The sequence below is a fragment of the Rattus norvegicus genome, chromosome 2 (assembly GCF_021556685.1).
Source record: "Rattus norvegicus strain SHRSP/BbbUtx chromosome 2, alternate assembly SHRSP_T2T, whole genome shotgun sequence".
In the NCBI taxonomy this organism is placed as follows: Eukaryota; Metazoa; Chordata; class Mammalia; order Rodentia; family Muridae; genus Rattus; species Rattus norvegicus.
The window spans coordinates 29,397,543-29,424,373 of record NC_141535.1 but is presented as its reverse complement, the minus strand read 5'-3'; the positions used below and the strand labels follow the sequence as shown (position 1 = coordinate 29,424,373).

The window sequence follows — 26,831 nt, the reverse complement described above, 5'->3', positions numbered from 1 at the left end:
CTTTATTTTCCACCTTGGTACTGGTATTGCTAGAATTTGACAATATAAAGGGGCCAGTTACTTAGTTTTTAGATCCTGTTGGCCTCCAACATGTAGATGTAAAATCTGTCCACCAATCTATGTGCATGTGCACATACACACAACTACCATTTGCCATTACCCAGTGAGGCCGGGGAGAGCCAGAGCCGGAAAGACAACTGGCCTCCATCTTTAAAAAACATAAAGTAGAAAAGTCAATATCCCACTACAGATTCACTGGAATTAGACGTCATCTGTCACCACTTCCCATGGATCCCACACTAACTATGAAGGTCTAATAACCAAGACTGACGGCTTGTCTCTTGTCCTTGAGGAATGAATCAAGAACAGAAGTACTACAGAACTTGCTATGTAAAAGCAAATCTTTCCACAACTACTAGCAAGAAGCAAAATTATACCCTAAACTGTATATCTGCTACGCAATAATAGGGTGTGGGATGGCCATACATGGGATTATCACCTAACGTTCGGAGGATGGTCAGAGAACCCACGGAGCAAGGCAGAGGCACAACGTGCACTCACACTCTTTACTGGGTCCTACCAAGCAGAGAGGCAGAAGGCTCTGCTCTTTGTCTTCCTGAGATAGGGCCAGTGTAGTCCAGGTTGGTCTACATCAGGCTCCTCTTGTCTTAGGGTCCTGACTGGTAGGGTTACAAGCTCACTGTACCACGTCCCACAGGCTCTGTGGTTTTATTGTTAAGAAAAAATATATATTCACTATTTACAAAATAGAACCATATGACTTAAGGGCTGGAAAGACCATCTGCAATAATACTGCCCAAGATTCTTAGAGGAGAAGAAACATGATGGCAGGCACTTCTTACAAAATGGCTTAGATGGTGCTGTGTTAATAATGCTATACTGTAGGCAAGGAAGGCGCCCCATTTCTACTGTTTACATTTATACCATGCAAAGGAAAAAGGCTGAAGCTGGCTTTAGGAAGCTTCCAAGCCCCTCCTTACCACCAGTCTCTCTGTACAGTTCTGATTCAACACAACTGCAACAGTGTAGACGGGTTAGTGGCCTCACTTTCTACAGTGTAGACGGATTAGCGGCCTCACTTTCTACAGTGTAGACGGGTTAGTGGCCTCGCTTTCTACAGTGTAGACGGGTTAGCGGCCTCACTTTCTACAGTGTAGACGGGTCAGCGGCCTCACTTTCTACAGTGTAGACGCGTTACAGTGTAGACGGGTTAGCGGCCTCACTTTCTACAGTGTAGACGGGTCAGCGGCCTCACTTTCTACAGTGTAGACGGGTCAGCGGCCTCACTTTCTACAGTGTAGACGGGTCAGCGGCCTCACTTTCTACAGTGTAGACGGGTCAGCGGCCTCGCTTTCTACAGTGTAGACGGGTCAGCGGCCTCACTTTCTACAGTGTAGACGGGTCAGCGGCCTCACTTTCTACAGTGTAGACGGGTCAGCGGCCTCACTTTCTACAGTGTAGACGGGTCAGCGGCCTCGCTTTCTACAGTGTAGACGGGTCAGCGGCCTCGCTTTCTACAGTGTAGACGGGTCAGCGGCCTCGCTTTCATTAGTTATCTTTGCTCTCTCATAGTAAAAAAGATACATTCCTTTTGTTATATTCGGTCATAATGATTCATTTTAAAATAAGTTCCAGCTAAAAGTGAACATTTTATCAAGTGGTATAAATAGATGACATAGATATTGGTGGGTATATATTCCTGAGAGTTGGGGAGCAGTACACTGGTTTATGTTTATGAAGGGCTTAGCAATCGGCTGAACTAACTAAATCTCTCTAAATCTTCATGAATATCTTCTTTCCAAAGGCATTGTGAAGGATGCCATGCACTGTGATTATTAACTGGTCTTAGCTGCACAATGTTGGAATGTTGGGAAATTATTTTAAATATCACTTAAGCTAGCAACAATAGCATTTTAAAAGTCGGGTTAAGTAATATGCTGACTTATTCTTGCTAATACACTGTAATTAAAGAAACAAACTAAGGAAAAGTCATCCTACCTGATTTTGAAAGGCTTGAAATATTTAAATCAGATCCTTTTCCAACTTCCAGTGCAGTTTCTCTTAAAGGGTTACTTCCTGCCAAAAAAAGATTTTTAAAATTAAACTAAACTACTTAAAAGAAAATGTGTATACATATTGTACAAGACAATAGCTTCATTGGGACTTTTTCATGTTTGCAGATAACATCCACAACCCTTCCTGACTCTGTTGTCCCTGCTTCTCTGGTCCTCTTCTATTTAAACAGTACCCCTTCTACTCTTATGTCTTAAATAAATTTAAAAAAATCCACACATGTGGAAAAACGTGCAATATTTGTCTTTCTAAGCCTGGTTTGGTTTGCTTAACCTGATGATTCCCAGGTTCCGTTAATTTTTCTGCAAACAACAGCATGCTGTGTTTCATGGTCAAGTACCACCTTCCCTCCACTAACGGGCGCTACGGTGACATTGCTGCAAACATGGCTGTGCAGGCACCGCATCCCAGCTCTCACGGCTGTGAGCGGCGGTTGGCTCAGATGCAAGCTCTAGGTTGAGTTTATTTTTTTGAATCTTATACGCCTTACTTTAAAAAAAAAAAAAACCAACCTTGCAAATCAATCAAATCAGACATCAAAATTAACCAGACCCTACATGTACACAATGCAATAGCTAGAACTGGCATTTAGAACGAGGCTGTGAAGCTCCACATTACATTTTATACTTTTAGTATTGAACACAGTTTTATGCATTTACTTACCATCAAAACCAAAAAGTCCACGACAGAATTAGAACTAGAAAAACAACTAACTTTATATTGTTTTTCATAACTCATGTCCATGCATGAGCTTTGAGGGAATCTCCATGGTGTCTCTCTTAGTGTTGTTTGAGTGTACATTCCCACCAGCACTGCTATACGAGTCTATCTCTGACCCTCAGTTTCATCTGCATTTGGGATTTTGTATTCTGGATGACGGCTTTTCTACTAAGGTGAGACGGGGATCTCGATATGGTTTTAATTTACATTTCACTGATTGCTAAAGAAGTCAAATAGTTTTCATGTACTTCTTGCCCAGTTATTGAGGACACTTGTTCACTTTATGTATCTATCTATCTTCTGTAATGTATGTATGCATATACCACATATTATATCTATACTATGAATACAGTTACAGTCTGTGTGTATATGTGAGGGGCATGTGCCTGTCCTCCATCTTGCTGTGCATGCCAGCTACTGACCTTTGAGCTTTCAGAAGCTCTCCTGTCTCTGCCTTCCATCTTGCCTGTAGGAGCACTAGGATTGCAGACCTACAGACACACTACTGTACTTGCTTTACACAGGTTCTGGGATTCCATCCTCAAATCCTCAGCTTACACGGCAAGCACTTTGCCTGCTGACTTCTCTTCCCAGCCCTTGTCCGTTTAGCAGTCTGCAGCACTCGAGTGTGCTCAGTAGGAGTTGTACATTAAGATAATCAATGTAGAGCCTCACAGTGGAGGCGCACGCCTGTGATCCTCACACTTGGGAGGCAGGGGCAGGAGATCTCTGAGTTCTAGGCCAGCCTGGTCTACAGAGTTCCAGGATAGCCAAGACTACAAAGAGAAACCCTGTCTGAAAAGAAAGAAAGGAAGAGAAAAAGAAAAATACCTGGTAGCTAAAATATGACTGCCACCCTTGATGTACAATGAATAAATCCAAGGTTTATATCTCTTAAAAAATGAAATTTAGGTAGAAGAACTGTGCCATAGTAAATTATTTATCTGGTCATGGCACTATTGTTCCAGTGCAGCAGTCAGGACAGGGATAGTGTACATGTGTGAAGATCTACAAATGTTGGGGATGAGGAAGAGACTAGGGCTCTCACTTAGCAGAGACCCAGGAGCTTTTGCCTCTGTGAACTGCGGCGGCTGTGTGATCCTGCCCATGTTGGCTCTCTAACCCTCTCGGGAGTATTCATTCAGGGACCATGAGATGGCTCAGCAGGTGAAGACGCTGGCTGCCAAGCTGGACAACCTGAGTTCAGTCCCTAGAACCCGATGTCATCTGCAAACATACTTGTACATATACACACCCACGAAGAGAGTGCTTATGCAGAATGAACGGTGGGAGCTCGCTCGTCACTAAATAAGGAATGAAGAGGGAAAAAGCTTGCTTTCCATTGCTTCCTTTAACCCCTTTATCCAAGCACAACCTGGCTTGTATCGATACTAAATCTACTGCCGAGAGTCCACAAATAGGCCCGCCTTTGTCCTGATGACCTGAACTATTCCCCATGCCACAGAAACATTGCCAACAACGTATGAGTATCCGTATGGGGTTCACAGGGCAACTTAAGGGATTCGGAGGGCAGGGTTGGGACAGCCTTTGGATCCCAAGGCTTGGGCATTTGGTTGTCAGAATAATCTGGCATAAAACTCCTGGATCAGGAACTGAGGCATACAACACATCCTCCTGCCCCTGCCTCCCGAGTGTGAGGATCACAGGTGTGCACCTCCACTGTGAGGCTCTACATTGATTATCTTAATGTACAACTCCTACTGAGCACACTCGAGTGCTGCAGACTGCTAAACGGACAAGGGCTGGGAAGAGAAGTCAGCAGGCAAAGTGCTTGCCATGTAAGCTGAGGATTTGAGGATGGAATCCCAGAACCCATGTACAGAGATAATCACTGTTGTGTTGCTCTGATTACTTTTCATAAAGTTAAAATTCAACTCAAGTTTAAATAAAAATCCAGCTGTCAGAAGAGGCAGGAATGACAGTAAATGTGAGGCAGGCCAACATTATACTGCTTCACAGCATGGGTTAAGAGGAGCCCGCTGGCGGTGGGGACATCACTATAGTCACGTCAGCACCACCAACAGACTCAGGATCACAAGGGTTGGTATCTTGACAACTGTACGTAACCTGGCTGGTGAAGCATACCTAGCACAGGAAATCTGTCCGGTACCGCTTCTCCTCTAAGGTGAGACGGCCGTGAAACACCAGACTCAACATTTGGGTTCACAACAGCATAGCGAAGCAGTTCTTCATATTCCTCCTGCCAGAAGCCGAGAACAAGTGCATTGTGACAGCTACAATGTTGCATCCAAACACTCAGGTTTTTGTTGTTAAGAAACCTATTTAACCACATAATAGTCATATACTTACCACAATACAGAAAAGTTTACTTCTTTTGCTAAGCTTGAGTCTTTTGAGTGCTTCTGGTATGACTTTGACATTTACAGTTAAATGTTTAAAGAGGAAACATGTTGGTGATTCAATAAAACACTTCTTTCTCTTTCTTACATTTCATATCAATTTAACTGATGATGAGACAAGACACGCTATTAAAAGCTATCACTTTCAAGAACTTAAATTGAGACTCAGTTTATATTTTCTCTCTCTCCATTGTGTCTTCACTCTTTCAATATCCCCAAGCCCCCGCCCTCTTTTTCTCAACAGGATTCTTGATATTCCCCAGACTGGGACTTGCTAAGTAGCTCAGGTTGCCATTAACCCTTACTCTTCCTGCTTCAGCCACCTGAGCCACTGGCAGCCTAGCACACACCACCACAGAAGGCACCGGCTTCCTTGATATTATGTAACTCACAAGAAGCAAACCGGAGGGTCAAGCTGCTGAAACTACACAGTGTTTTGTTTCCCCTAGCCACACTCATCAAGGCAGCTGGTTTATTTTTGCTGCTGTTGTTAGAAGAAAATGCCATGGATTTGCATTTAAAAAAATAAATATGTATGATTATAGCTCTGTTTTAGCATTGAATTTTAAGTAAAATTGTTTGTAAAAGAGTTTGTATTATTCTGTCTGAAAATTGTGAAATTTCAATGTGAAAGGGTGAGGTGGTTTGAGTTTCATCTTGGATTCTATTTAACACACACACACACACACATGAATTAAATATTAGGTGAAAGAAACACAATTTTTGTATATTAATGACCTGGGAGAATCAGACACCCATATAGTGACAGAAGGCATATGACAGAAAACCTTAGCACCAGAGCCCTCTTCACAGGGTTGTAATCAAGTCCTCTTTGTTAGTGATTCCCTTTCAAGGCACTAAGCACAGAGTTTTCACTGCTTCCCTAGTATTAGGAAGTGTAGCACGTGAGGCTGTAAGCATGGATGCAGTTGGAACACTGAGGACTGAAGAGAAGGGGTTCAGGAGTTAGAAGCTAGCCTGGGCTGAAGACACAAAGTAAAACTCTGTGTCAGGAAAAGAATTTATGTAGCATGTCATAATGTATAATTTTCATATTGATAAAAGTAATTATAATTCTTTAAATAGGTTAAAATATTCTTAAATTAAACACTTTTTTCTAAGTCATATCTGGTAGTTAAAATAGAAGAAAGGCAACCTTAACTTGATATGATACATTGGGATAAGATATAAGGTATTTGTTGGTCTTAAAAAAAAAATGTACAGAATTCCAAGTCTTCTGCAGTATCCTTGCTAATTGACCAGGAACACCCATTTCTCCTTTTTTTTCCCTGTAAATTAATAAGCCCCAGGGTTTGAAATGGTCATCTGCTTCTTCCACCTCCCTGCAGCTAAGGTAGTTAGACAGCATGGCCTGTGGGATTTGACTATCTCATGAAAGTAACAGAACCTTAACTAGACCATTCTCCTAACTCATCTGTCAGTGTCCAGGTTCAAGGTGGCAGATTATGTCGTGTAGTGGTGACAGGAACGAGAACCTCACTGCACAGAACATCAGAGAGCCCTAGAACCTCAGATGGCTGACATTCTGCTACTTTTCATTAAAGAAGAAAGCATTTGGCAGAGGCAGTTAAATGAGAACATTTCACAAAACGTTCCAAAATTCTGAGGTTTTTTTCCCATTATGTTAAAACCTTTGCAGAAAAAGCTTTTTAAATAGTTCATGGCTATTTTCAGAAAACTTAAAACAATATACTCCCCAAATTAGTAGAGAGCTGATAACATTGTAAATGCAAATACCTCACTGTGAGGGGAATGAGTAAATAAAAAATGCATTTCTGGTTTTGCCACAAACTAATACTTTGTTTAAATTTTTCGGGGGGAGTACAGTCTCTTTATGTAGCCCTGACTGTCCTGGAACTCTCTATCTGGACCCTGCTGGCCTTAAACTCAAAGAGATCTCTCTGCCTCTGCCTTTGCCTTCCGAGTGCTGAGATTAAAGGTGTGCACCATTACACAGGGTTTTATAATTTTTTTTTTTTTGTTGTTCTTTTTTTCGGAGCTGGGGACCGAACCCAGGACCTTGCGCTTCCTAGGTAAGCGCTCTACCACTGAGCTAAATCCCCAGCCCCGAAGCCTCAGCTTTTAAACACACAGAGTGCAACAGTGCTCTAACTTGCAAATATTTTTCATGTCATTTAAAGGAAATCACCCAACTGAACATACTGAGCACTTACAAGCAAGAATCATAGGGCCAGACAAGGGACTTACTTCCAACATTTGTGATTCTATAATACCCTCAAAGAGGTGTGCTAAATACACAAAAGTCTGAAGAAAGATGCTTTGGAACAATTTCCTGCAGGCTGAGTCAGAGAAGAGCATGTGGTCACCATTCTTCAGCCTTACCCAGGGACCAAATGCTTTCCTGTGTTATGTTGAACTAAGACACCCTAAGAATTCCCTTTCTGAGATACTTACATTTTGGGAATACTGTTTTAAGAGAATTAAGTTTATACATTACAACATACTGAAACATACACATAGAAATCATTATGTCTTAACTAAAGAAAACAACTTAAAGGGGGGTGGATTAAAAGGCAAACAGTAACTCTTCAAACTATCTGAACAGCAGTAAGTCAGACAGCATGGCCCAGGTACTGAGACCTGAAAGACGTGGGGGTCCGTCCTGAGAGACAGACTCAAGCGCTATAATTATGACCTTTCACAGTCAGAGGCTGAATTTTCACATACGATATTAAGTGTGTGAAACAATCTTGTTAGTTAGTTACTTACATTTGCAATGCTGAGGACTGGATGCACATGCAGCTATGCAAAGCCAGACCTTTACTGTACAGCTACATTTCCGAACACTGCCCTTTTAAAAGACTGATATTTTAAGAGAAGAAACGTTACTCTGAAAGCTTTGGGACGGACTGGGATTCTAAACCTAGAGTCCAGTCCATCGGGAGCCAACTATAGTAATCCAAGCAGTAAAGGTTCTCCTCAGAACTGACCTAGGAGACAAATGTGAATGCAGCCTTGGCAAGGGCTCTGAGGTGTGGCTCTGAGATGGCTGTGCTACAGTGGTGACCATACGAGCTCATGATCAATGAGCACTTGAAACATCCGAGTGGGACTACAGATGCGGACATATCTGTGTCCAGAGTAACTAGATGAAGTATTCTGCTACTCACCGAAGCAAGGACTGTGGGCCAGTGAGACTGGGAGGAAGGTCGGCGAGTTCAGTGCCAGCTGTGTGAGCATGAGGTTGACTTTGAAGCACTGGGAACAGCTGTGGGCACACAGCAGTCAGCCCTCAGTATGTCCCGGTCCCTCGGCCATGGATGCATTCAACTGTGGGTCAAAAGTCTTTCTTAAAATTGCATCGGTACTGAACATGCACAGGCTTTTCTTATCACCATCCCCAGGACAATTCTGTGCAATAACTACTCACCCAGCATTTATATTGGCTGCATTAGGGTTATAAGTAAACTGGACATGGTTTGAAGTGTGAAGGATGGTATGCCTAGCAGGCAACGCACAGATACTAAGCAATTTTATTCAGGTCTCTTGAGCATCCGAAGACTTAGGTATCTGCAGAGTCTGGGGATCAGTCTGCTGACTGTGGTTATAGAAGGATAGCTGTTGCTACTCAGGACACTGTTCCAGGCACTGGAATTCATAATGGCTGGGATGCGCCTAGCCTAGACCCCTGCATTACAAGCATAGGCTGGGGATTTACACTGAGGAGGCACTGACCTTTTAAGAGTATCCTAAAGAAATGGGGGTGAATAGGATTACCCATTATGGTAAATAATTATTATCCTGAAGACCAGACACAATTGCACGCACCTTTTAGGTTATAAACATGGATCTTTTCTAGAAGGATTTTTAGCTTCAAAGGAGTTCACAACCCTAATGGAGGACTGCTGTGAGAATCTAAACTGCTAACTTTTAAGGACAGTGAAGAGTCAGCAGTGAGACTGGAGGAAGCCGGAGCACTGGAACTGAGTGGGGAGCAGGATGAGGTCACTGGCCAAAAGGGGCAAGGAAGGCCCTCAGCATGCAACTCAGGAAGCTGCTGTGACATCTGTGACAGATTCAGCTGCTTCTGGAACAGGCCTTGATGACAGTTTGCTAAGAAAATTAATGAGATAAAGGCACTGACGAAGAAGGGAGAGATGTAGGGGAAACCACGGAATTGAACGCCAGGCTGCAGCCGGATTGTGGAAGGGGAATTTCTCTTTTATTCAGCATTGGTATGCACACAGAAGATAAGTAAACTAAATTGAGCTGCGACTGTGTTCCATTAAGCCATGAAGGAAAGATAAAACAAGCACAAATTTACATGAAGGAATGAATACTTCGCTAATTTCAAATCAACCACTGTGGTAATTTGGTCCGTTTAAATTTTAATTACACCTTCCCTTATGACTTGTTTGCAGGCCTGATAGGCAACCAGAGTTGGGAACTGTGGATTTTTTAGTAACAAATGGGCTGGTGTGCTCAGATGTCAAAATTGTTTCTTAAATACATATTGTAGTCAGAAAACGATGGTACTTTTGGAAAATACGCTATTTTTGCAAACAGGCATGGCAATCAACTTGAGACAACAGTGGCGCTTCCTCACAGTTTCTGGGTTCAGAAGAATGATGCTTTAGTGGGTGACATACATCATTCCACTACATTCTCAGTGTTCTTTAACGTAAGCAGAAACCGCAAGATAGTTCGAATGCTTCTCTTTGCCACGGGTATATCTTAACTGAAAAGCGGGCTCCGGGAATTGAAATGCAACCTCAAAGAGGCAGAGAAGGAACCAACGTGTAGCTGGCAGCAAGGCGACTTCCCTGATCCTAACTGCATGCAAAGAGAGGGCGAGCGCCAGTCCCTTCCAAGTTTTATTTCACCACCCTTCAATCCAGCTCCATTTAAACTCAACTCTTTCTTAATAAAACACAACGTTATGTCAGACTATCTCCTCACGTCCTAAAGAGCAGGACCTACTTAGTTTGCATCACTTGTGTCCTCTTTCTGGGCACCTCCAGGGACAATGCCCCCAAAACTGACTGGTAGGAACCGGCCTGGGTCCCGCCACCGGTAGTCACCGTCTCCGCCAAACTTCGACTCCCGACTCGCCGCGACAGCCGGCGTCACCGCCACAACCACTGCAAGCACAGCGGCTTCCCTAGCAGCCACTTGACAGTTTCAAACTAGGGGCCCTGATGAAAGACAGATCTAGCCATTGGTCCACAGCTTCAGCAATCTTACATTTGATTGGCCCTCGGAAAGTGGGCGGAGCCTAAGGGGGTCTCTGCCGGAGAAGCCGGAAGTCAGAGATTTACAGGCAAAGGCCCGCCCAGAGTTCCCGGTACACGGCGCATGCTTAATGCTGCTCTGTGGCTGAAGACTACTACGGGGCGGCAGTGCAGACAAATTTAATTGATCCCCGCAAGTCTGCAAAAGCTGCATGCTGCTGATTTTCAACAAGGAGTTTGGTCTTGGCACAAAGCCTCGAGGTTTATTTAGTTTCATGCACAGACAGCAGGCCATAGAATCGCTGGCCTGGCGATGTCCTAAAAATACAAACGCCCGAGGTGCTCTATTGATTTCTTTAGTTTTGGATTAGGGAGTCTGAGTTTAACAAATAATGTCAGGAATTTTGAAGATGAGGGTATAAAACACTGCCCGCCTAAGTTTTGCCAATGACCTAAATGCTATAGGTTGCAAGGCCGAAACTTTTGGTGGAATATCGACCTTAACACAGATCACAATTACAATTTAAAACTCCGTTTTACCAAGCACTCATTATCACCTTCCGTAGTGCTACCCCACATTGTACGGTCTAGGGAGATTAAATGAGTCAATATATTAAAACAGACATCACACGGACATATAAAAACACCAGTTTTTCAACCCTTTCACTACACTTGGTGATAAATATGACTAGAGATATGTAAAGGTCCAGGTGAAAGGATTCGGCTAGTTAAGACCCCAATCTAGAAAATAATAATCTGTTTGATACACCTCCCTTTTTGTAACCTAGATGATGCCACTTTCTTATTTCTGTATACGGAAGTGGCACGACTGGAGCCTCACCGACTTGCATTTGTCAAGAGCTAGATTTTTATTATCTTTTAAAAGTTATGCTGTGTGTGTGTGTGTGTGTGTGTGTGTGTGTGTGTGTGTGTGTGTGTGTGGTGAGGGGCACGGTGCATATGTGGAAGTAGAGGACAAGGGAGGAGTTTATTCTCTATTTTCACCACGTGTGACTTGACCTGGGGATTGAACGCAGGTCATAAGTCTTGGTGATAAATGCTTTTACCCATTGAACCATTTCACTAACTCTTACTTTGAATGATAATGAAGAAAATCACCAGAAATTTCTTTGGCATTAGCTATGTTGATTTCCATCCCCCCCAAGCTTATTTTAAAAGACAAGTTACTAACACTAGAAGTAATTCTATACTTTGTTCTAATAATTGTTGTTTAGTTGAATACTACTTGGTGACCCTGTTGTGTTTTATAAAAGGAGTGGTAATGGCAGTGGTTCTGAATAACCAAGTCATGTGACAGGAGTAGTATAAAGGGGAGTTTATTTAGGACCTGGAGGAGGGGTAGAGGCAGAGAAATGGGGACAAAAAAGGACAGAAAGAGAGGAGAGAGGAAGAGATGAAGAAGGTAAAAGGCAGGCTGGGGTTGGGGTGGGGAGAGGGAGGGAGGGAGGGAGGGAGGGAGGGAGGGAGGGAGGGATTGAGAGAGCATTTGAGGCCAGGCTGGTACCTGGCTGTTGCTAGGTAACTGTTGGGCGGAGCCTAGAGGAAATCCTAATAGACCCCATGCACATGCATCTTTGTATGTTCCCGTTGCTATAATCCAGTGTTTTTCTTCCTCATACTTGTATGTGTGCTACTGTGTGTGGAGGCCAGAGGTTCATGTCAGGTGTCTTCTTCAGTTACACCCCACCTTATTTTTTGAGACATGCTCTCTCACTGAAACCGGAGCTCATTGATTTGGCTCCTGTAGCTGGATAATGAACAAAAGTCAGTGATGCAGGAATCTCAAAAGTGAAGAGAAAGCTGCCCACTTGCCTGGCTGGACCAGCATGGCGGGGAGGCCAGACTGAATACCTCAAGAAAAATATGAGATTTTACTCAAAGGTAAATGATTTATTTTTAGGATTTTAGAAGAGAGATTAAAAACAACTTAAAGGAGGCTGAAGAGAAATTTTCTATGAGGTGTTCTGAAGATAGAATTTATGGATCTTGTCGGAGAGAAAAATGTCAAGGACTACTTGGCTTGAGTAACAGTGGATGGTATCGCCATATTGTATTGGAAAAGAGAGCGTCAGAAGAGCAGATTGTGAAAGAAGATCAAAATTCAATGTTAAATACGCTTTAAATAAAATGCTTGGAGTTTGCAAGTGGGCTGTTCCCTGGATCATTGAATAAACATGTCCAGAGTAGAGGAAGGAGCTTGGATCTATAGATCTAAATCGGGAGTTTTCATAAATAGATGTGGATTGTTTTGGAAATGGTTTCACTTTTTCATCTTTCCCTTGCATCTGTGGCATTTGCCTGATCTTATTGCTTTCCCACCTGGGCCCCAGAGGACGCTAAGGAACACTGTGCAGTGTTTGATCAGGCTGTGCCCATGGGTTTTTTTTTTTTTTTTTCAGACTCCACCTTGCTTTGAGAGACTCCATCTTACCAACATCACTTGGCTCCATTTTGAGTGCAGAAGTTCAATGGCAGTGCATCATGGTGGGCACATAAAACAGCACTGTCCAACACCACTCAGGATACACACACTAACAACTCCTTTCTATAAGAAGAAAGGATACTACTTTCTACTTATGAGCATATTAAAACATTCCAGGCAAAACACGCCTGAGACCAGATTGAGAAAAGGGTGTAACTTCCTCATTTGGACTCCTCGAAGGAAAACTCTTAACACTGATAGTGAAAGGCTCACCAATCTGTCATCTGACCACCATGTGCGTGTCCATGTGCGTGCGTGCGTGCGTGTGTGTGTGTGTCTGTGTGTGTGTGTGTGAAGGGATTAACAGATCTCTATGGCCCCACAGGCATGAGCCAGTTAATCTGTTTAGACCTGATTCTACCCCTCACCTCCACAGTTTGCATTCTCCGGAAGTATGATGCAGCCCTGACTCTATAGCAGACCTCCAGTGGGATTAATTATCTGACCCCTCCTATAACAGACACTCTTTCTGCACCTCTATCACGTCCCCTTCTGCCTCTGTTCAGCTTCTTTGAACCCCCCCCCCCCAATCTCTGCTATGGCCTCTTTAACCCTTCATATCCCTTCTGTAATGTACATAATCACCCATCTATCTCTCCATCTATATGTAAATAAAGATATTTTTCCTGTGTGACCTGACTGTTAATCACTAAGACTGAAGCAAATGAAACTGCTTGCCTAGCAAGGTTGGTTGCAAGAAAATGAAGACTACTTGAACAGTGTGGAAATAAAGCCACCATACCTTGTGAATTTATTGTTATTCTACCCAGGCTGACCTTGTGGAAGGACACAGATGTGTTTGTCTACATTTCTGACATAGCATTCTACAAGATATGACCAGAAGCTTTAAAATGCTTAGGTATTTGGTATGGTTTGCTCTTGCCTTCTGTCTTATTCATGAGAACACGCCTGGGTTCGACTGGTAGTACCCACTCAGGTACTTACAGGACACTTACAGGTACTTACAGGAGTATGATGGTACACACCTGTAGTCCCAGATATTAGAGAACCCCATGAGAAAACCAGCCTGCATAATAAAACCAGACCTAGCCTATAGGGCAGTGCCAAAAGGACTGAAAAGCTTTTCTGCAGAGTCATGTGCCAAATAAATGTTAATTGCCTAAAGCCACTGTGCTTTAGTGTGGTTTGTCACATAGATGCCTGGGGCAAAAGAGGACAGATGACTGCAGTTTAGATTAAAGGATCAGATGGCATGGTGGGTAAAATAAGCAGAGGACCCAGAATGGAACCTTGACCCTCTTTAATAGAGATTGTGTGGTGATAGCAGAGCCTGAAAAAGAGGGGGGAGTACTTGAGAAGATGGAGGAAAACAGAAGATGCTTCAAGAAAATGCTAATAAAATGACTGTTTCGCACCTGTCCTAGTATATCCTGTCCTCACCTCATCCCCTCTGTTCTTGGTTAAGCCATTGCTGAATTCCACTTGAACTCTTTCTTTCTTTCTTTCTTTCTTTCTTTCTTTCTTTCTTTCTTTCTTTCTTTCTTTCTTTTTTATTAACTTGAGTATTTCTTATTTACATTTCGAGTGTTATTCCCTTTCCCGGTTTACGAGCCAACATCCCCCTAACCCCTCCCCCTCTCCTTCTTTATGGGTGTTCCCCTCCCCATCCTCCCCCCATTGCCGCCCTCCCCCCAACAATCTAGTTCACTGGGGGTTCAGTCTTAGCAGGACCCAGGGCTTCCCCTTCCACTGCTGCTCTTACTAGGATATTCATTGCTACCTATGAGGTCAGAGTCCAGGGTCAGTCCATGTATAGTCTTTAGGTAGTGGCTTAGTCCCTGGAAGCTCTGGTTGGTTGGCATTGTTGTTCATATGGGGTCTCGAGCCCCTTCAAGCTCTTCCAGTTGAACTCTTTCTTGATGGACTATTTTCATTGTTTTCTTCCTGGCCTCCAGCCCTTACATTCTCCACGGTCTTTATCGATTTTCTTGTTGCTGTGATTAAATAATGCTCTGAGAAGAGCAACTTAAGGGAGAAAGGACTCATTTTAGCTTACAGTTAAGACCGTGATGGAAAGTATGGAAGTGGGGACTTGGAACAGCTGGTGTTTTAGGTGCCTGAAGGGAGAAATGAGTGCCTGCAGGCTACTCAGACCCCATTCTCCTCTGATACAGTCCCGAGTCTCAGTCAGGAAATGGTACCACCCACAGTGGGTGGACTGCCCCACCTCAATCAGTACAGTTGAGGCAATCCCCTACAGACACGACTGCAGGAAATTCCAGATTTTGTCACACTTGGCACCATTGACAATCACATTTGCAAATTATTTTCTCGTGACGCCATAGGACTGTACCACTTTCTCCCCTAATGTCTTTTACATAACATATCTCATGATCCTAAATGCTCTCCAACATCCAGCCCCACCAAAAAATCTCTGCTTGGGTCTTCCAAGGTGACACTAAATGTGAAAATTGGGAAAGCCGTATAATATTTATAAGGTCTTTGAAGTTGAGAAAAATAATAGAACACATAAAAATCTAAGATCAGAGTAGTCTGAGGGAAACCAACATGGTGAAGGATTATAGCTAAGTGGTCTGTGTTTGAGGCCCGGGTGAGAACACACATTCTCATGCCCAAGGAATTCGGTGTGTGTGTGTGTGTGTGTGTGTGTGTGTGTGTGTGTGTGTGTGTGTGTACAGGGTTCCCGCTCAGGCGGGGGCCCAATGAGTGCTTGGACTTTCAGGGAACATGATTGCTTCTATTTTCCTGTATGAAGCGGTTGGCACTGCTTCAGTGACCAAAGGAGCTGCCAAATGGTTCGTCATGGACTAGAGTAGTGGCAAGGCTATTGGGATCAGGAGTGTGGTGGAGGTGTCATGGCTGATCACTGTTACCAGAGAAGAGGAGGGAAACTGGAGCTGTACAATAGAGGGATGGAAGTTCCTACTAGGGAGAGACTCTACGGGAGCAGGTAATTCACCAGTCCACAAGTGGTCGCCTTCATGTCAAAACCCAAAGACCTCAGCATCCTTTAGCAAGCTGTCTTTCCAGGATGGGCATAAAGCCAAAAGCCCAGCATGTAAATTTCAAGAGGGTCAAGATGTCTTAGCTAGATGGTCAGATGGCTTGTTTTATCTTGGGACTATCAAAAAGATAAACATATTGAAGCAGAGCTGCTTCACATATTGGGGGACAGTTCTAAAACCTGGGTTCTCTGGAAGAACACCCAAACAGGAGCCACTGGGAGTGGGGAAATGGTCTGCACAATATGTCAAGAAGAGTACTCAGAAGCTCCCAATGAAATGGTTATATGTGATAAGCGTGGTCAAGGATGTTGCCAGCTGTGTCGTACGCCTCATACTGACTCGAGTGTGATTGATTCAGGTGAAAAGTGGCTTTGTCGACCTTGTGTTTTTGCAACAACAGCAAAGAGGGGTGGCACACTTAAGAAAGGACCAAATGCCAAAGCACTGCAAGTCATGAAGCAGACATTACCCTTTGGTGTGACTGACTGTGAATGGGATGCAGGTCATAAAGCCAATGTCCGTCAGTGGTACTGCTACTGTGGAGGCCCTGGAGACTGGTATTTAAAGATGCTGCAGTTGCTGCAAATGTAAGCAGTGGTTTCACGAGGCTTGTGTCCAATGCCTTCAAAAGCCAATGCTATTTGGAAGTAGGTTTTATATATTTATCTGCTCGGTCTGCAGTTCTGGACCAGAATTCCTCAAATGTCTACAATGACAGTGGGTAGATACAGCACGCCTATGCCTTTCAAGTGTTATTCACAAGATGTACTTTGATTCTGAACTTGAGCTTATGACATACATTAATGACAACTGGGATCGATTGCACCCTGGAGAGCTGGCAGACACCCCCAAATCTGAAAGATATGAGCATGTTCTGGAGGTGTTAAATGATTACCACATCATGTTTCTGTCTGGGAAAGAAATAAAGAAGAAGAAGCATTTGTTTGGGTTGCGAATTTGTGTTCCTCCTGTGCCACCAAATGTGGCTTTCAAAGCAGAGAAAGAACCTGAAGGAACATCCCATGAATTTATCTGCCTCAAGGGGAGTAAGTGATGGGATAGAAAAAAAGGTCATCCTCCTGGCTCATATAAAAAAAAAAAATGATTGTTGGGGATTTAGCTCAGTGGTAGAGCGCTTGCCTAGCAAGCGCAAAGCCCTGGGTTCGGTCCCCAGCTCCAAAAAAAAAAAAAAAAAAAAAAAAAAAGATTAAAAAAAAAAACCCGTTGAGCTACCTTTGGATAAGGAATCAGTTTCAGAGAATCTGAAGTTAGATTTACCTTGTTCTATAGGGAGAACTGAGGGAATTGTATTATTCATTCAATACCTCAGATGTGGACCTCACAGGTGCTTCCAGTGCAAAAGAAACTCCTCGCCTAGCATTTCCAGGCATTATGGATTATCTGACTCTAGAAAAAGAACTCACACAGGAAGACCGTGGCCTGCTGCAATACCGCATTTGCGGAGAAGAAGAGGTCGCCTTCCACGAAGAGCACTTCAGACTCAGAACTCAGAAGTTGTTAAAGACGATGATGGCAAAGAAGCTCACCAGTTCGAAGAACTTAACACAGAAATCCTGAATAGCTTAGCAGATCAGGAGTTACAGCTCAATCACCCGAAAAACTCCATCACTAGTTATTTTGGTGCCGCAGGTAGAATAGTATGTGGCGAGAAATACCGGGTTTTGGCTCACTGGGTGACGCTGGATGGAAAGGTGCAGTATCTTGTGGAGTGGGGAGGAGCGACTGCGTCCTGACCCTGGGACTGAACCTTATGTTCGCTGCGCTCGTTTTCTGTTGGTACAGTTTTTAAAAAGTGTGGCTTTGTTATCTTTCTTAGAAAAACGAACAGAGAAAACACAAAAAATACAAAAGGAGAGGATACTGGCCTTAATGATACTTGTCAATGTTACAGATATTGTCATAAAAAAGATATCTTTTAAAAACCAGAGGAGAGACTTAATTGTTTTTTTTTAACATTAAGATTTGTAGACTGTTTCTAGGAGAGGATATTAAACATGACTCAAACCCATGGATGGTGTTAGACACTTTTCATAATTATTCCATTGAGTCAATTTTTATGATTAGTGATTATCAGAGCAAACAGGTCATGTAGATAACACAAGTATTTGGAGAGACATTGTGTGATTTGTTACCAAAATGTTGGAGAGATTTATTTCAATACCCTTTAGATATCATAAAGTGCAGTGTATATAATGTCTACTGAAAGACTGTAAAGAATTGAAATTTCTTTCAAGCAAAATATAAAAAAGTATTGAGCCTGTAAATTGCTCTGTGACTAGACTTCATTGTCATCTTAATATCTTCTTTGCATGTAATGTATATACACATATGTGTATATGTATGTGTGTGATTATGTGACCTATGCAATACAAATTATGGGACCAGGCAAAAAAAATCTAAGACTGAAACTAAGTCAATTTACTTATATACCACTTGCCCGTTTGTCTGACTGTCTACCTCTTTAATTATCTGGTCCTAGTGAATAATTCAAGGGGCAGTTTAGCTATGGCCCCCTAGCTATACTGCATTTTCCACCTGGCATTCTATTTTAGTGGGGCCTAGATGTGGGTAGACTGATCTTTCTCCACTTCCTGAAAGGAGAACCAATACACTGGGCATGCTTTCTTATTGTTCTTGTTCTTCGTGTTCTTCTTGTTCTTCTTTTTCCTCTTCTTCCTCTTCCTCCTCCTCTTCTTCCTCCTCTTCCTCTTCCTCCTCCTCCTCTTCTTCCTCCTCCTCCTCTTCCCCTTCCTCCTCCTCCTCTTCCTCCTCCTCCTCTTCCCCTTCCTCCTCCTCCTCTTCCTCCTCCTCTTCCTCCTCCTCTTCTTCCTCTTCCTCCTCTTCTTCCTCTTCCTCCTCCTCTTCCTCCTCCTCCTCCTCTTCCTCTTCCTCCTCCTCCTCTTCCTCCTCCTCTTCTTCCTCTTCCTCCTCCTCTTCCTCCTCCTCTTCTTCCTCTTCCTCCTCTTCTTCCTCTTCCTCCTCCTCTTCTTCCTCTTGTTTCTTTTCCTACTCCTTCTTTTTCTTCTCTTTTTGTTCAAGACAGGGTTTCTCTGTGTAGCGCTGGCTGTCCTGGCACTCTTTAGACCAGGATGCCATTAAACTCAAAAATCTACCTGTCTCTGACTCAAAAGTGCTGTCATTAAAAGCACATGCTGCCACCACCTGGTTTTTAACCTCACTTCTTTATCAGCTCAAGATCACTTTTCAACATACCCTGGGCTTTGTTATCCCAGTGCACTGATCTGTGAGGAAAATAGAGGCAACGCTTTCCGAACACTGGCTTTGGAAAACATTGCTTTTGTCTTTCTACATCAGGGAAGTGTGAAAAGCAACTTCAGGCAGGAAAGTGTGCAAAGACTGTGGTGAAAGGTGACTCCCTGATACATCAATGGTGGAATTACAGACAGCGTGACCAGTAAGGTAAGAGCTTCAGGTAAGAAGCAGACGCCATTAGGTCAGTGGTCTGTGTTTGATGGAGCACACAGATTTTCAGCTGGTTAGGCTTCATTCAGAACAGTTTGGCTGGTTGGATTCCATGCCCTGTGGCACTCCCAGGCCTCTTATTGCCAAGAGGAGTTCATCTCTTGGCTCTCGTCAGCCTTCTGCCCTTCCTAATTGTAGAGACTCTGCCTTGAGCTGCTCTGAGAACATCTTCTAGTGCTGTAAACATTGAGGGAAAGGAAATTCAATGTGAGGCTCCTTGTGAGAATCGAGATGCAGTGATTATGAGGATTGCTGAGTCCTGCTGAGGTTTTGAGTACCCAGATGCTGGCCTTGGGGTCTTTAGAGTTCCTGAGAGCGGGTTCCCAGATCAGGATTATTTGGAATAATAAGAACCTCCACAATTCTGAATGACGTAACTAGCTTTCTTCTTTTCTTCTTCTTTTTATTTTTTTCTTAAAGGGAGGAAAGAGAAGAGAAGCTATACCCAGTTTCTTAGTTACTGTTCTAGCGTTAAGAAGAGACACTATGACCAAGGAAACTTTGATGATAGAAAGCATTCACCCGGGCATTTGCTCACAGTTCCAAAGGGTTAGCTCATGATCACCATGCTGGGAAGCAAGCAGGCATGACGCTGGACGGAGCAGGAGCTGAGAGCTTTGCATCCTGATCCACAGGCAGCAGGCAGAGAGCTCGAGGCTGGGTCCTGGTGTGGGCTTTTGAGACCTCAAGTCCACCCTCAGAGACACACACCTCCAACCTTCAGCATTCCAAGAAAGGCTTGAAATGTTGCAGATCTCACCTCACCCTCTTGATCATACTAGTAAATGCATTTTTATTTTTAGTCCTCCTGTGTGTACAGGATCATGACAACCAGTCCTTAGCCCCACTCCTAGGGAAAACATTATTCACAAGACACAGGGAAAACAATCCTGCCGCAAGGCATCCACAGGCACACCCACCGAGTAAACGAGTTTCTATTGTTATTTATCTTGCAAACTGATGGAAAGGAAAAAGCTTGATGTGGTGAGAGTAGGCCTATCCTCGATAGGAAGTGTTAGGAAAATGTATTGAATCCTAGGGACTGGATGGGAAATGGCGGAAGAGGAACAGATATGACGTCATTGCAGGGGTCTGAAAAATCAAGGCAACCCTAGCAGTTGCAAGAATTCAGCAAAGCCAGTCTTGATTTGAATAAGGCAACAAAATTGGCAAGTCAGGGATAACAGCACAGCCTCGGGAGCTGAGGTAATGGCGCCCTTGCACATTCATCCTAGTATTTAACAGATGACAACAATTTATTCCACTCCAGCTGCTACTGATTGATCAGGGTCACAGAACGGACTCGGGAGCAAAACGCTGACCCAGAGCCAGGATGGGAGAATTTTTAAGTCTAAAATCCACAAACATCCGTACCAAGTTATCCCACCAATCAGGATTTAGGGATGGGGGATTTCCTTAGGAGCAGGTACACTATCCCGTTCATATTGGCTGAGTCATTCAACGGTGGTGGGGAGACTTTCCTAGCATTCACGTCTTAGCTTACTAACCATGACAGCAATTACCTATGTACGCGACTCCCTCTGCAAGTAGGATGTCAGTTGCCCGGGGAGGTCTTGGGAACTTTAAACTTTACTTGACCCCTATTCGAAATGGATGTTTTATTCAAAATAGCTTCAGTTTGGTTCCTTCTTACAAATGAGGGTGAGACGTGTGTGTTTGCAGGACCGAGAAGTGTTCTTGGGTACCATTCCCTCAGTTCCTGGGAACTTCGGTACCCATCAACTCCACACAGATGGCGGTGTGAATTGAAACACGGTCTCTTGCTATCAACAGCCTGCAGGGGAGTCTTCCTGTTGAGGTTCTAATGCTGTTTGTGTTAATTTGGCTCCCAAAAATCACACGAGAATTTGCACGTCCGCAGGTGAGACACTCACGGTTCCTGACCCCAGCTGGTTCTAATTGGTAAATAAAGTTGCCAGTAGCAAGTGGCTGGGCAGGGAGACAGGTGGGACTTCAAATTTTCTAGGCAAGGGACCAGGAGAGGAAGGAGGTTTTAGAATCGCCATAATGGGGGAAGAGAAAGATCAAGCCGGAGAGAGCTTCGGGAGAGAAAACATACACTATATAAGAATTGGGGCAGAGCGACCACAAAGGTCACTGTCCTGATAGGGTCTGGGGTAGCAGAGATGGAATATAGATTTTAGGAAGTAATAATTCAGGAATATCAGAGGGGGAGTATGCAAGCTGCAGGGAGGCTTTGAAAGGCTCAGCCATTGTGCTGTTTAAGGCATATTAAAAATAAGGCTGTGTGTGTGTGTGTGTGTGTGTGTGTGTGTGTGTGTGTGTGTGTGTGTTTCTTTCAGGAATCCAAAGCATTTGGGCAGGTAGAGAGGCGGTTCAAGAACCCGCTGGGGAGTTTAGAGCAGGTGATTCCTGTTTCACAATCTGAGGGAAGATAGAGACAGGCTGTCCGGGGATGCCAGCTCACCCGCTTCTTCATGTTGCTTGCTCCTGAGTGCTACCTTAATTTCGAACAATGAAAATATGAATCTCCATTAGCAAGATCTTCACGTGACCCCTCTTAGAAGAAAGTACATGGACATAAGACCAGAACTAACCTAAATGTGGGCTACAGAGTGAATTCAAGGCCAGCTGGGCCAATTCAGTGAGACCCTGTCTCAAAATAAAAAGTAAAGAGGGTTAGCAACATAGCTCAGTGGTAAAGTGTGCCTGCTTTGTGTGACTCCCTACGTCCCATCGCCAATAGCACAAAAAGGGGAAACTTCACTTCGATCAACCTATACCATAATACTCAATGTAGGAGGTGCGTAGGAAGGCAAGTTAGTGTCCAAATTCACCAACTTAGTTATTTCTGCTAAACTAATCCTTCCAAGACATCGGACATTTACAAATATTCACATTTGGAGGGCCAATAAACTTGTTGTAATCGAATAACTACAGGTGACATTCAAACGGAAGAGGTCTATAATAATTAGATCATAGAACTTAAACATGGCTGCTCAAAACAACATAAAAAACCTCCTCGATTGGTTACCATTACTTTTAGGTTAAGACTATGGTAGTGTAACTTTTACTGATGTACTTATAAAAAGTAATAGTAAAATTTGACAGTATATTTCAAAATTGGAAAGAAATGCTGGCCATATAACAAATATCTGTCCATATTTTCAATCTGTCCTTTGCCTGGAAAACAATTTGGTACAGGCCATCTTGTCCAATCAGAGCAGTATCTTCATCCCCCCCAATCTTCTCAATTAGACAAGTAGCACCAGTAACACTGTGGCTGAGACTCATGAGTAAGTTATATAGAACTTTAATTTCTAAGATATTTAAGGTTTAGGCAAAGTGTTTTCTTTTTTTTATTGGATTTTTTAAAAATTTGTATTTCAAATGTTATTCCCTTTCCTGGTTTCCTGGATATAAGCCCCTTATCCCATCCCCCTCCCTTTCTTCTATAAGGGTGTTCACCTCCCCATCCATCACCCCTTCTCCTCCCGACATTCTCCTACACTGGGAGTTGGGGGAGGTCCAGCCTTGGCAGGACCAAGGGCTTCTCCTCCCGTTGGTGCCCAACAAGGCCATCCTCTGCTACATATGCAGCTGGAGCCATGTATATGTAGGCGGTTTAGACCCTGGGAGTTCTGGTCGGTTGGCATTGTTGTTCTTATGGGGTTGCAAGCCCCTTCAGCTCTTTCAATCCTTTCTCTAATTCTTCCAACTGGGGTCCTGTTCTCAGTTCAGTGGTTTACTGCTAGCATTTGCCTCTAACATGCTCTGGCTGAGCTCCTCATGGGCAAAGTGTTTTCTGATGTAAGACTGTAAGATCATAACCAAGAATTACCGTTGACTTTCAGTCATTCAGCGATTAGAAAGTTAGTAGAGTCAAAATGAAGTACCATCACTTGAGTGGCTGAGTTCCAACAAAGAACTCAGTCAGGGGATTGCAGACCTCTGTTGCTTAGGAGGAAGTCCCTTTCAGGAAATGTTGTACAATAGGATTGTCTCTCTCTCTCATCTTCCTTACCTCCCTCACCATTCCCCATAAAGAACAATAGGTCCGCTTTTCATTTTGAGACTTAAAAAAATTATGAAATAGATCGAAGTATTAAAAACGAATCAGCTCATGCACATTGCGACACAAGCTTCAGAAGTGCTTAACAATCTGGTAGTACTTTCTATATCAACTTCCAGAAATCTCTGAGATGGAGAGCACTGGCTCAGTCCAATTCTGACTTCTAGGAGTAGCCTGTTTTGCCTTGACTGGCTTAGGTGTTGCTATGGTTTAGGTTTGATTCTCACATATTCCCCAAAGGTTGCTTTGCTAGAAACTTGGTCTTCAGTGTGGCAGTGCTGGATGGTAGGGCTGAGCCGAGGGTGATTCTGTCATGGCGGCCCCTCCCTGAAAAAGGTCAGATGCTGCTCTTGGTTCTCCAGAGAGCAAGTAATTATGAATGGCCGAGCTCTCTCATTGAGGTGGTATGGTTTGAGTTTTGTCAACTTGATACAAACCTAGACACATCTGGGAAGAAGAACCTCAACTGAAAGCACATCTCCATCCAGATTGCCTGTAGGCAAGAACGTGGGGCATTTTTTAAATTAATGATAGATGTGGGTAGGCTCAGTCTTGGGGATGTGTGGTGGTCCTAAGTTCTATAATCAAGCAGGTTAAGCAGGCCATGAGGAGTGAACCAGAAAGTACCATGCATTCCTTTGTGGCTTCTGGTTCAGTTCCTACCTTGGGTTCCTGCCCTGACTTTCCTCCATGGTGGAGTATCACAAGCAAAATAAACCCTTTCCTCTCCTCTCTGGTTGCTTTTGGTCATGGTGTTGGTCACAGTAATTCTAACCAAGGCCGAGGTCCTCTGGCTTTCTTTCTTGCCATGAAATCTTCTCTGCACATGCATCCACTGCTGTAATGTGGCCCCCGCCAGGTTGAGCAACAGTGGTGCCATGCTTAGTGGGAGATAGATAAACGTATTTTCTTAAACACATTTTCTTTATTTCCACGAATATGAACGCTTTGCCTGCATGTATGTCTATCATGTGCCCTCAGAGCTTAGAAGATGAAGTCAGATTCCTGGGAATTGGAGTTAACAGACAGATGGTTGTGAGCTACTGTGTAGGTCACCAGAGTTGAATCTAGTTGCTCTCTAAGAACAAGTGTTCTTAACCACTGAGCCACCTCCCCATCCCTAAACTTAATTTCTTTAAAGAAATTCTGACTCTTTGGGTATTCTATTATAGTACTAGAAGGCAGGCTAACACAGGTGCCAGACTGCTGGTCTGAGCACAGTGTGGAACTGACATAGTTTAGTTCTGTGGAGATGTCTTAGTGATAGTTCAGTAACAGCATCCAGAGCTACAGTCTAAAGAGGTTTGCATGGCTTTTTGGTGGCCCACAGTGCTTCCGCTGCTACCCAGACCTCTAGCCTCTCAGGCCCTAGAATGCATGAAAGTCACCCGGATGGCTTACTGAGACAAAGGTTTCTGAGCTATTCCGCCAGAGCTTCTTAGGAAGTAGATTTAGGGTACAGTCCAAGAAGAAACTTGAATCCACACTTCAAATAAACTCTCACTTCTGCAATACTGGTGTTTATGAGTTCACCATCTGCTTTAGATCAGTTTGGATCTCAGGTCCTGGCTCTCAGTTTCAGCCTCGTCCACTTGTCACAATGAAATCTTTCTCTGGATAGTCATTTTTCATATCGGATCCCCAGTGTACTTTTCCAGACATCGAACCAAGCAGCTGATTTCTGGCCAGCTTGGAAATATCTGGGGTTCTTACATTTTCTCTCTTTAGTTAGCTCCCGTCCAGTTTCCCCCTGAATCCACAGATACAGAAACTCAGCTTTTTCACCTATTCATGTACACAGTTCTTCATCTTAGTTCTTTCTATGCACGGAGGTATGAGAACCCATTTATACTGTGCTTCCTTTTAATCACCTGTAGCAGATGTCTGTTGTCTGCCTCAGAGTCATACTGAAACTGGGAAGTGACTTCAAACAGTGTCAGAACTTTACCTCCCAGATCTGTAACTTCAGATACCTTCCACATACTATCTCCTGTAGCATGGTCTCCGTTTGGATCCCCTAACAAGTGGAGCAGAGGAACTTTGATAGTAGCCTCCCTTTGGATCCCATTCCCCTAGCTGGGCTGCCTCGTCTGGTCTCAGTGGGAGGGAATGAGCCTGGTCCTGGTGCAACTTGATGTGCCAGGGCAGGTTGATATGCATGGTGGGCCATCCCTTATCAGAGAAAGGAGGGTGGACAGGAGGAGAAGGTAAGTGAGGATGTGACTGGGCAGAGACTAGGGAGGGGGCTATGATCCAGATATAAATTGAATAAATAAATTAAGGAAAAGAAAAATAAAAGAAAATGTCGAACTTTCTTCAGTTTTGTAGGTTTTCTTAGGTTTTGTAGATTTCAGTTTCAAACTTGTGGTACCTTGCACTAGTGCCACTGCCTCATCTCTATTTGTCTCATATTTTTGGTTCCCAACAGTCTGAGAACAAGGCCATTATTCTCCCAGAGAAACAGAGCATATATGTGCGACATATGTGTGCATGTGTTGTTACAGAGAACCAGCTCACTTGATTATGGAGATGAAGAAGTCTCATAATCATTTATGTACAGGATATAGACAATGGGAAGCCAGTGGTGTGGTTCTGGTGTGTTTGCCAGAGAAGATGGATATCTCGGCTCGAATAGGCCGAGAGAATGAATTCTTCACTTAGCCTTTTGTTCTAATTAGGGCATCCATCAATGAATACAATCCACGTTGGAAAAGAGAATATATTTTACTTGGCACCAGTTCAAATGTCAACTTCATCCAGAAGTCCACTTACAAACACTTTCAGATCATGTAACCAAATATCTGGGCACCTCGTATGTCACTCAAATTGACAACATAAAACCAATCTGTACAGTCCATTCTTCATTTGCATCTGGAACTCAGAATGGCTAACTGACATGATCACTCACAAAGGATATCTTCTCTGGTACTGTGGAAAGCCTTATATTCTCCCTTCTCATTCACTCTCCTCCTTACCCAGATTCTCTCAGACACTGCTGGTGCGTATTCAAAGTGCTGTCACTTTCCACAAACCCCAGTGCACCTCTGCTCTCTTAATAGCTGCCAAAGTCACCATTCTTGGTGGGCCAATAACTTTGCCTGAGTCGCTCCTCAGCTCCCTAAGTTTGCTGTTGTTTAGGTCTTCACTTTCCAGATCCTTGGTGAAAGTCACACACAGAGAAGGACAGAACACTCAGCACCATTCTTCTTTTCTTCTTTCATTAGCTCTCTGTCCTTGGTGAGTGTCTATGGCTAGGCTATCTTAATGTTCCTATAAAGGTATAGAGAATACAGTGGCTGTCTTAGTTACTTTCTTGTTGCTATAATAGCATCCCCTGATGAAAGCAATGTAAGGAAAAAAAGGTTTATTTCAGAG

The 26,831-nt window shown here is 43.5% G+C and overlaps 1 protein-coding gene and 1 pseudogene across 1 annotated transcript in view; one reads left to right on the top strand and one right to left on the bottom strand.

Moving 5' to 3' along the window:
• The window catches only part of Poc5 (POC5 centriolar protein), a gene marked incomplete in the record, with an annotated part of 29,637 nt that extends 19,270 nt beyond the window's left edge, over positions 1-10,367 (bottom strand). The window contains 4 exon segments of the mRNA NM_001025647.1: positions 2,020-2,097; positions 4,921-5,038; positions 8,348-8,507; positions 10,158-10,367. Of these exon segments, the coding sequence (NP_001020818.1) occupies positions 2,020-2,097; positions 4,921-5,038 (196 nt within the window).
• Positions 10,368-16,111: 5,744 nt separating this feature from the next.
• Positions 16,112-17,652, top strand: Mtf2-ps1 (metal response element binding transcription factor 2, pseudogene 1; annotated as a pseudogene).
• The last annotated feature ends 9,179 nt before the right edge of the window (positions 17,653-26,831 follow it).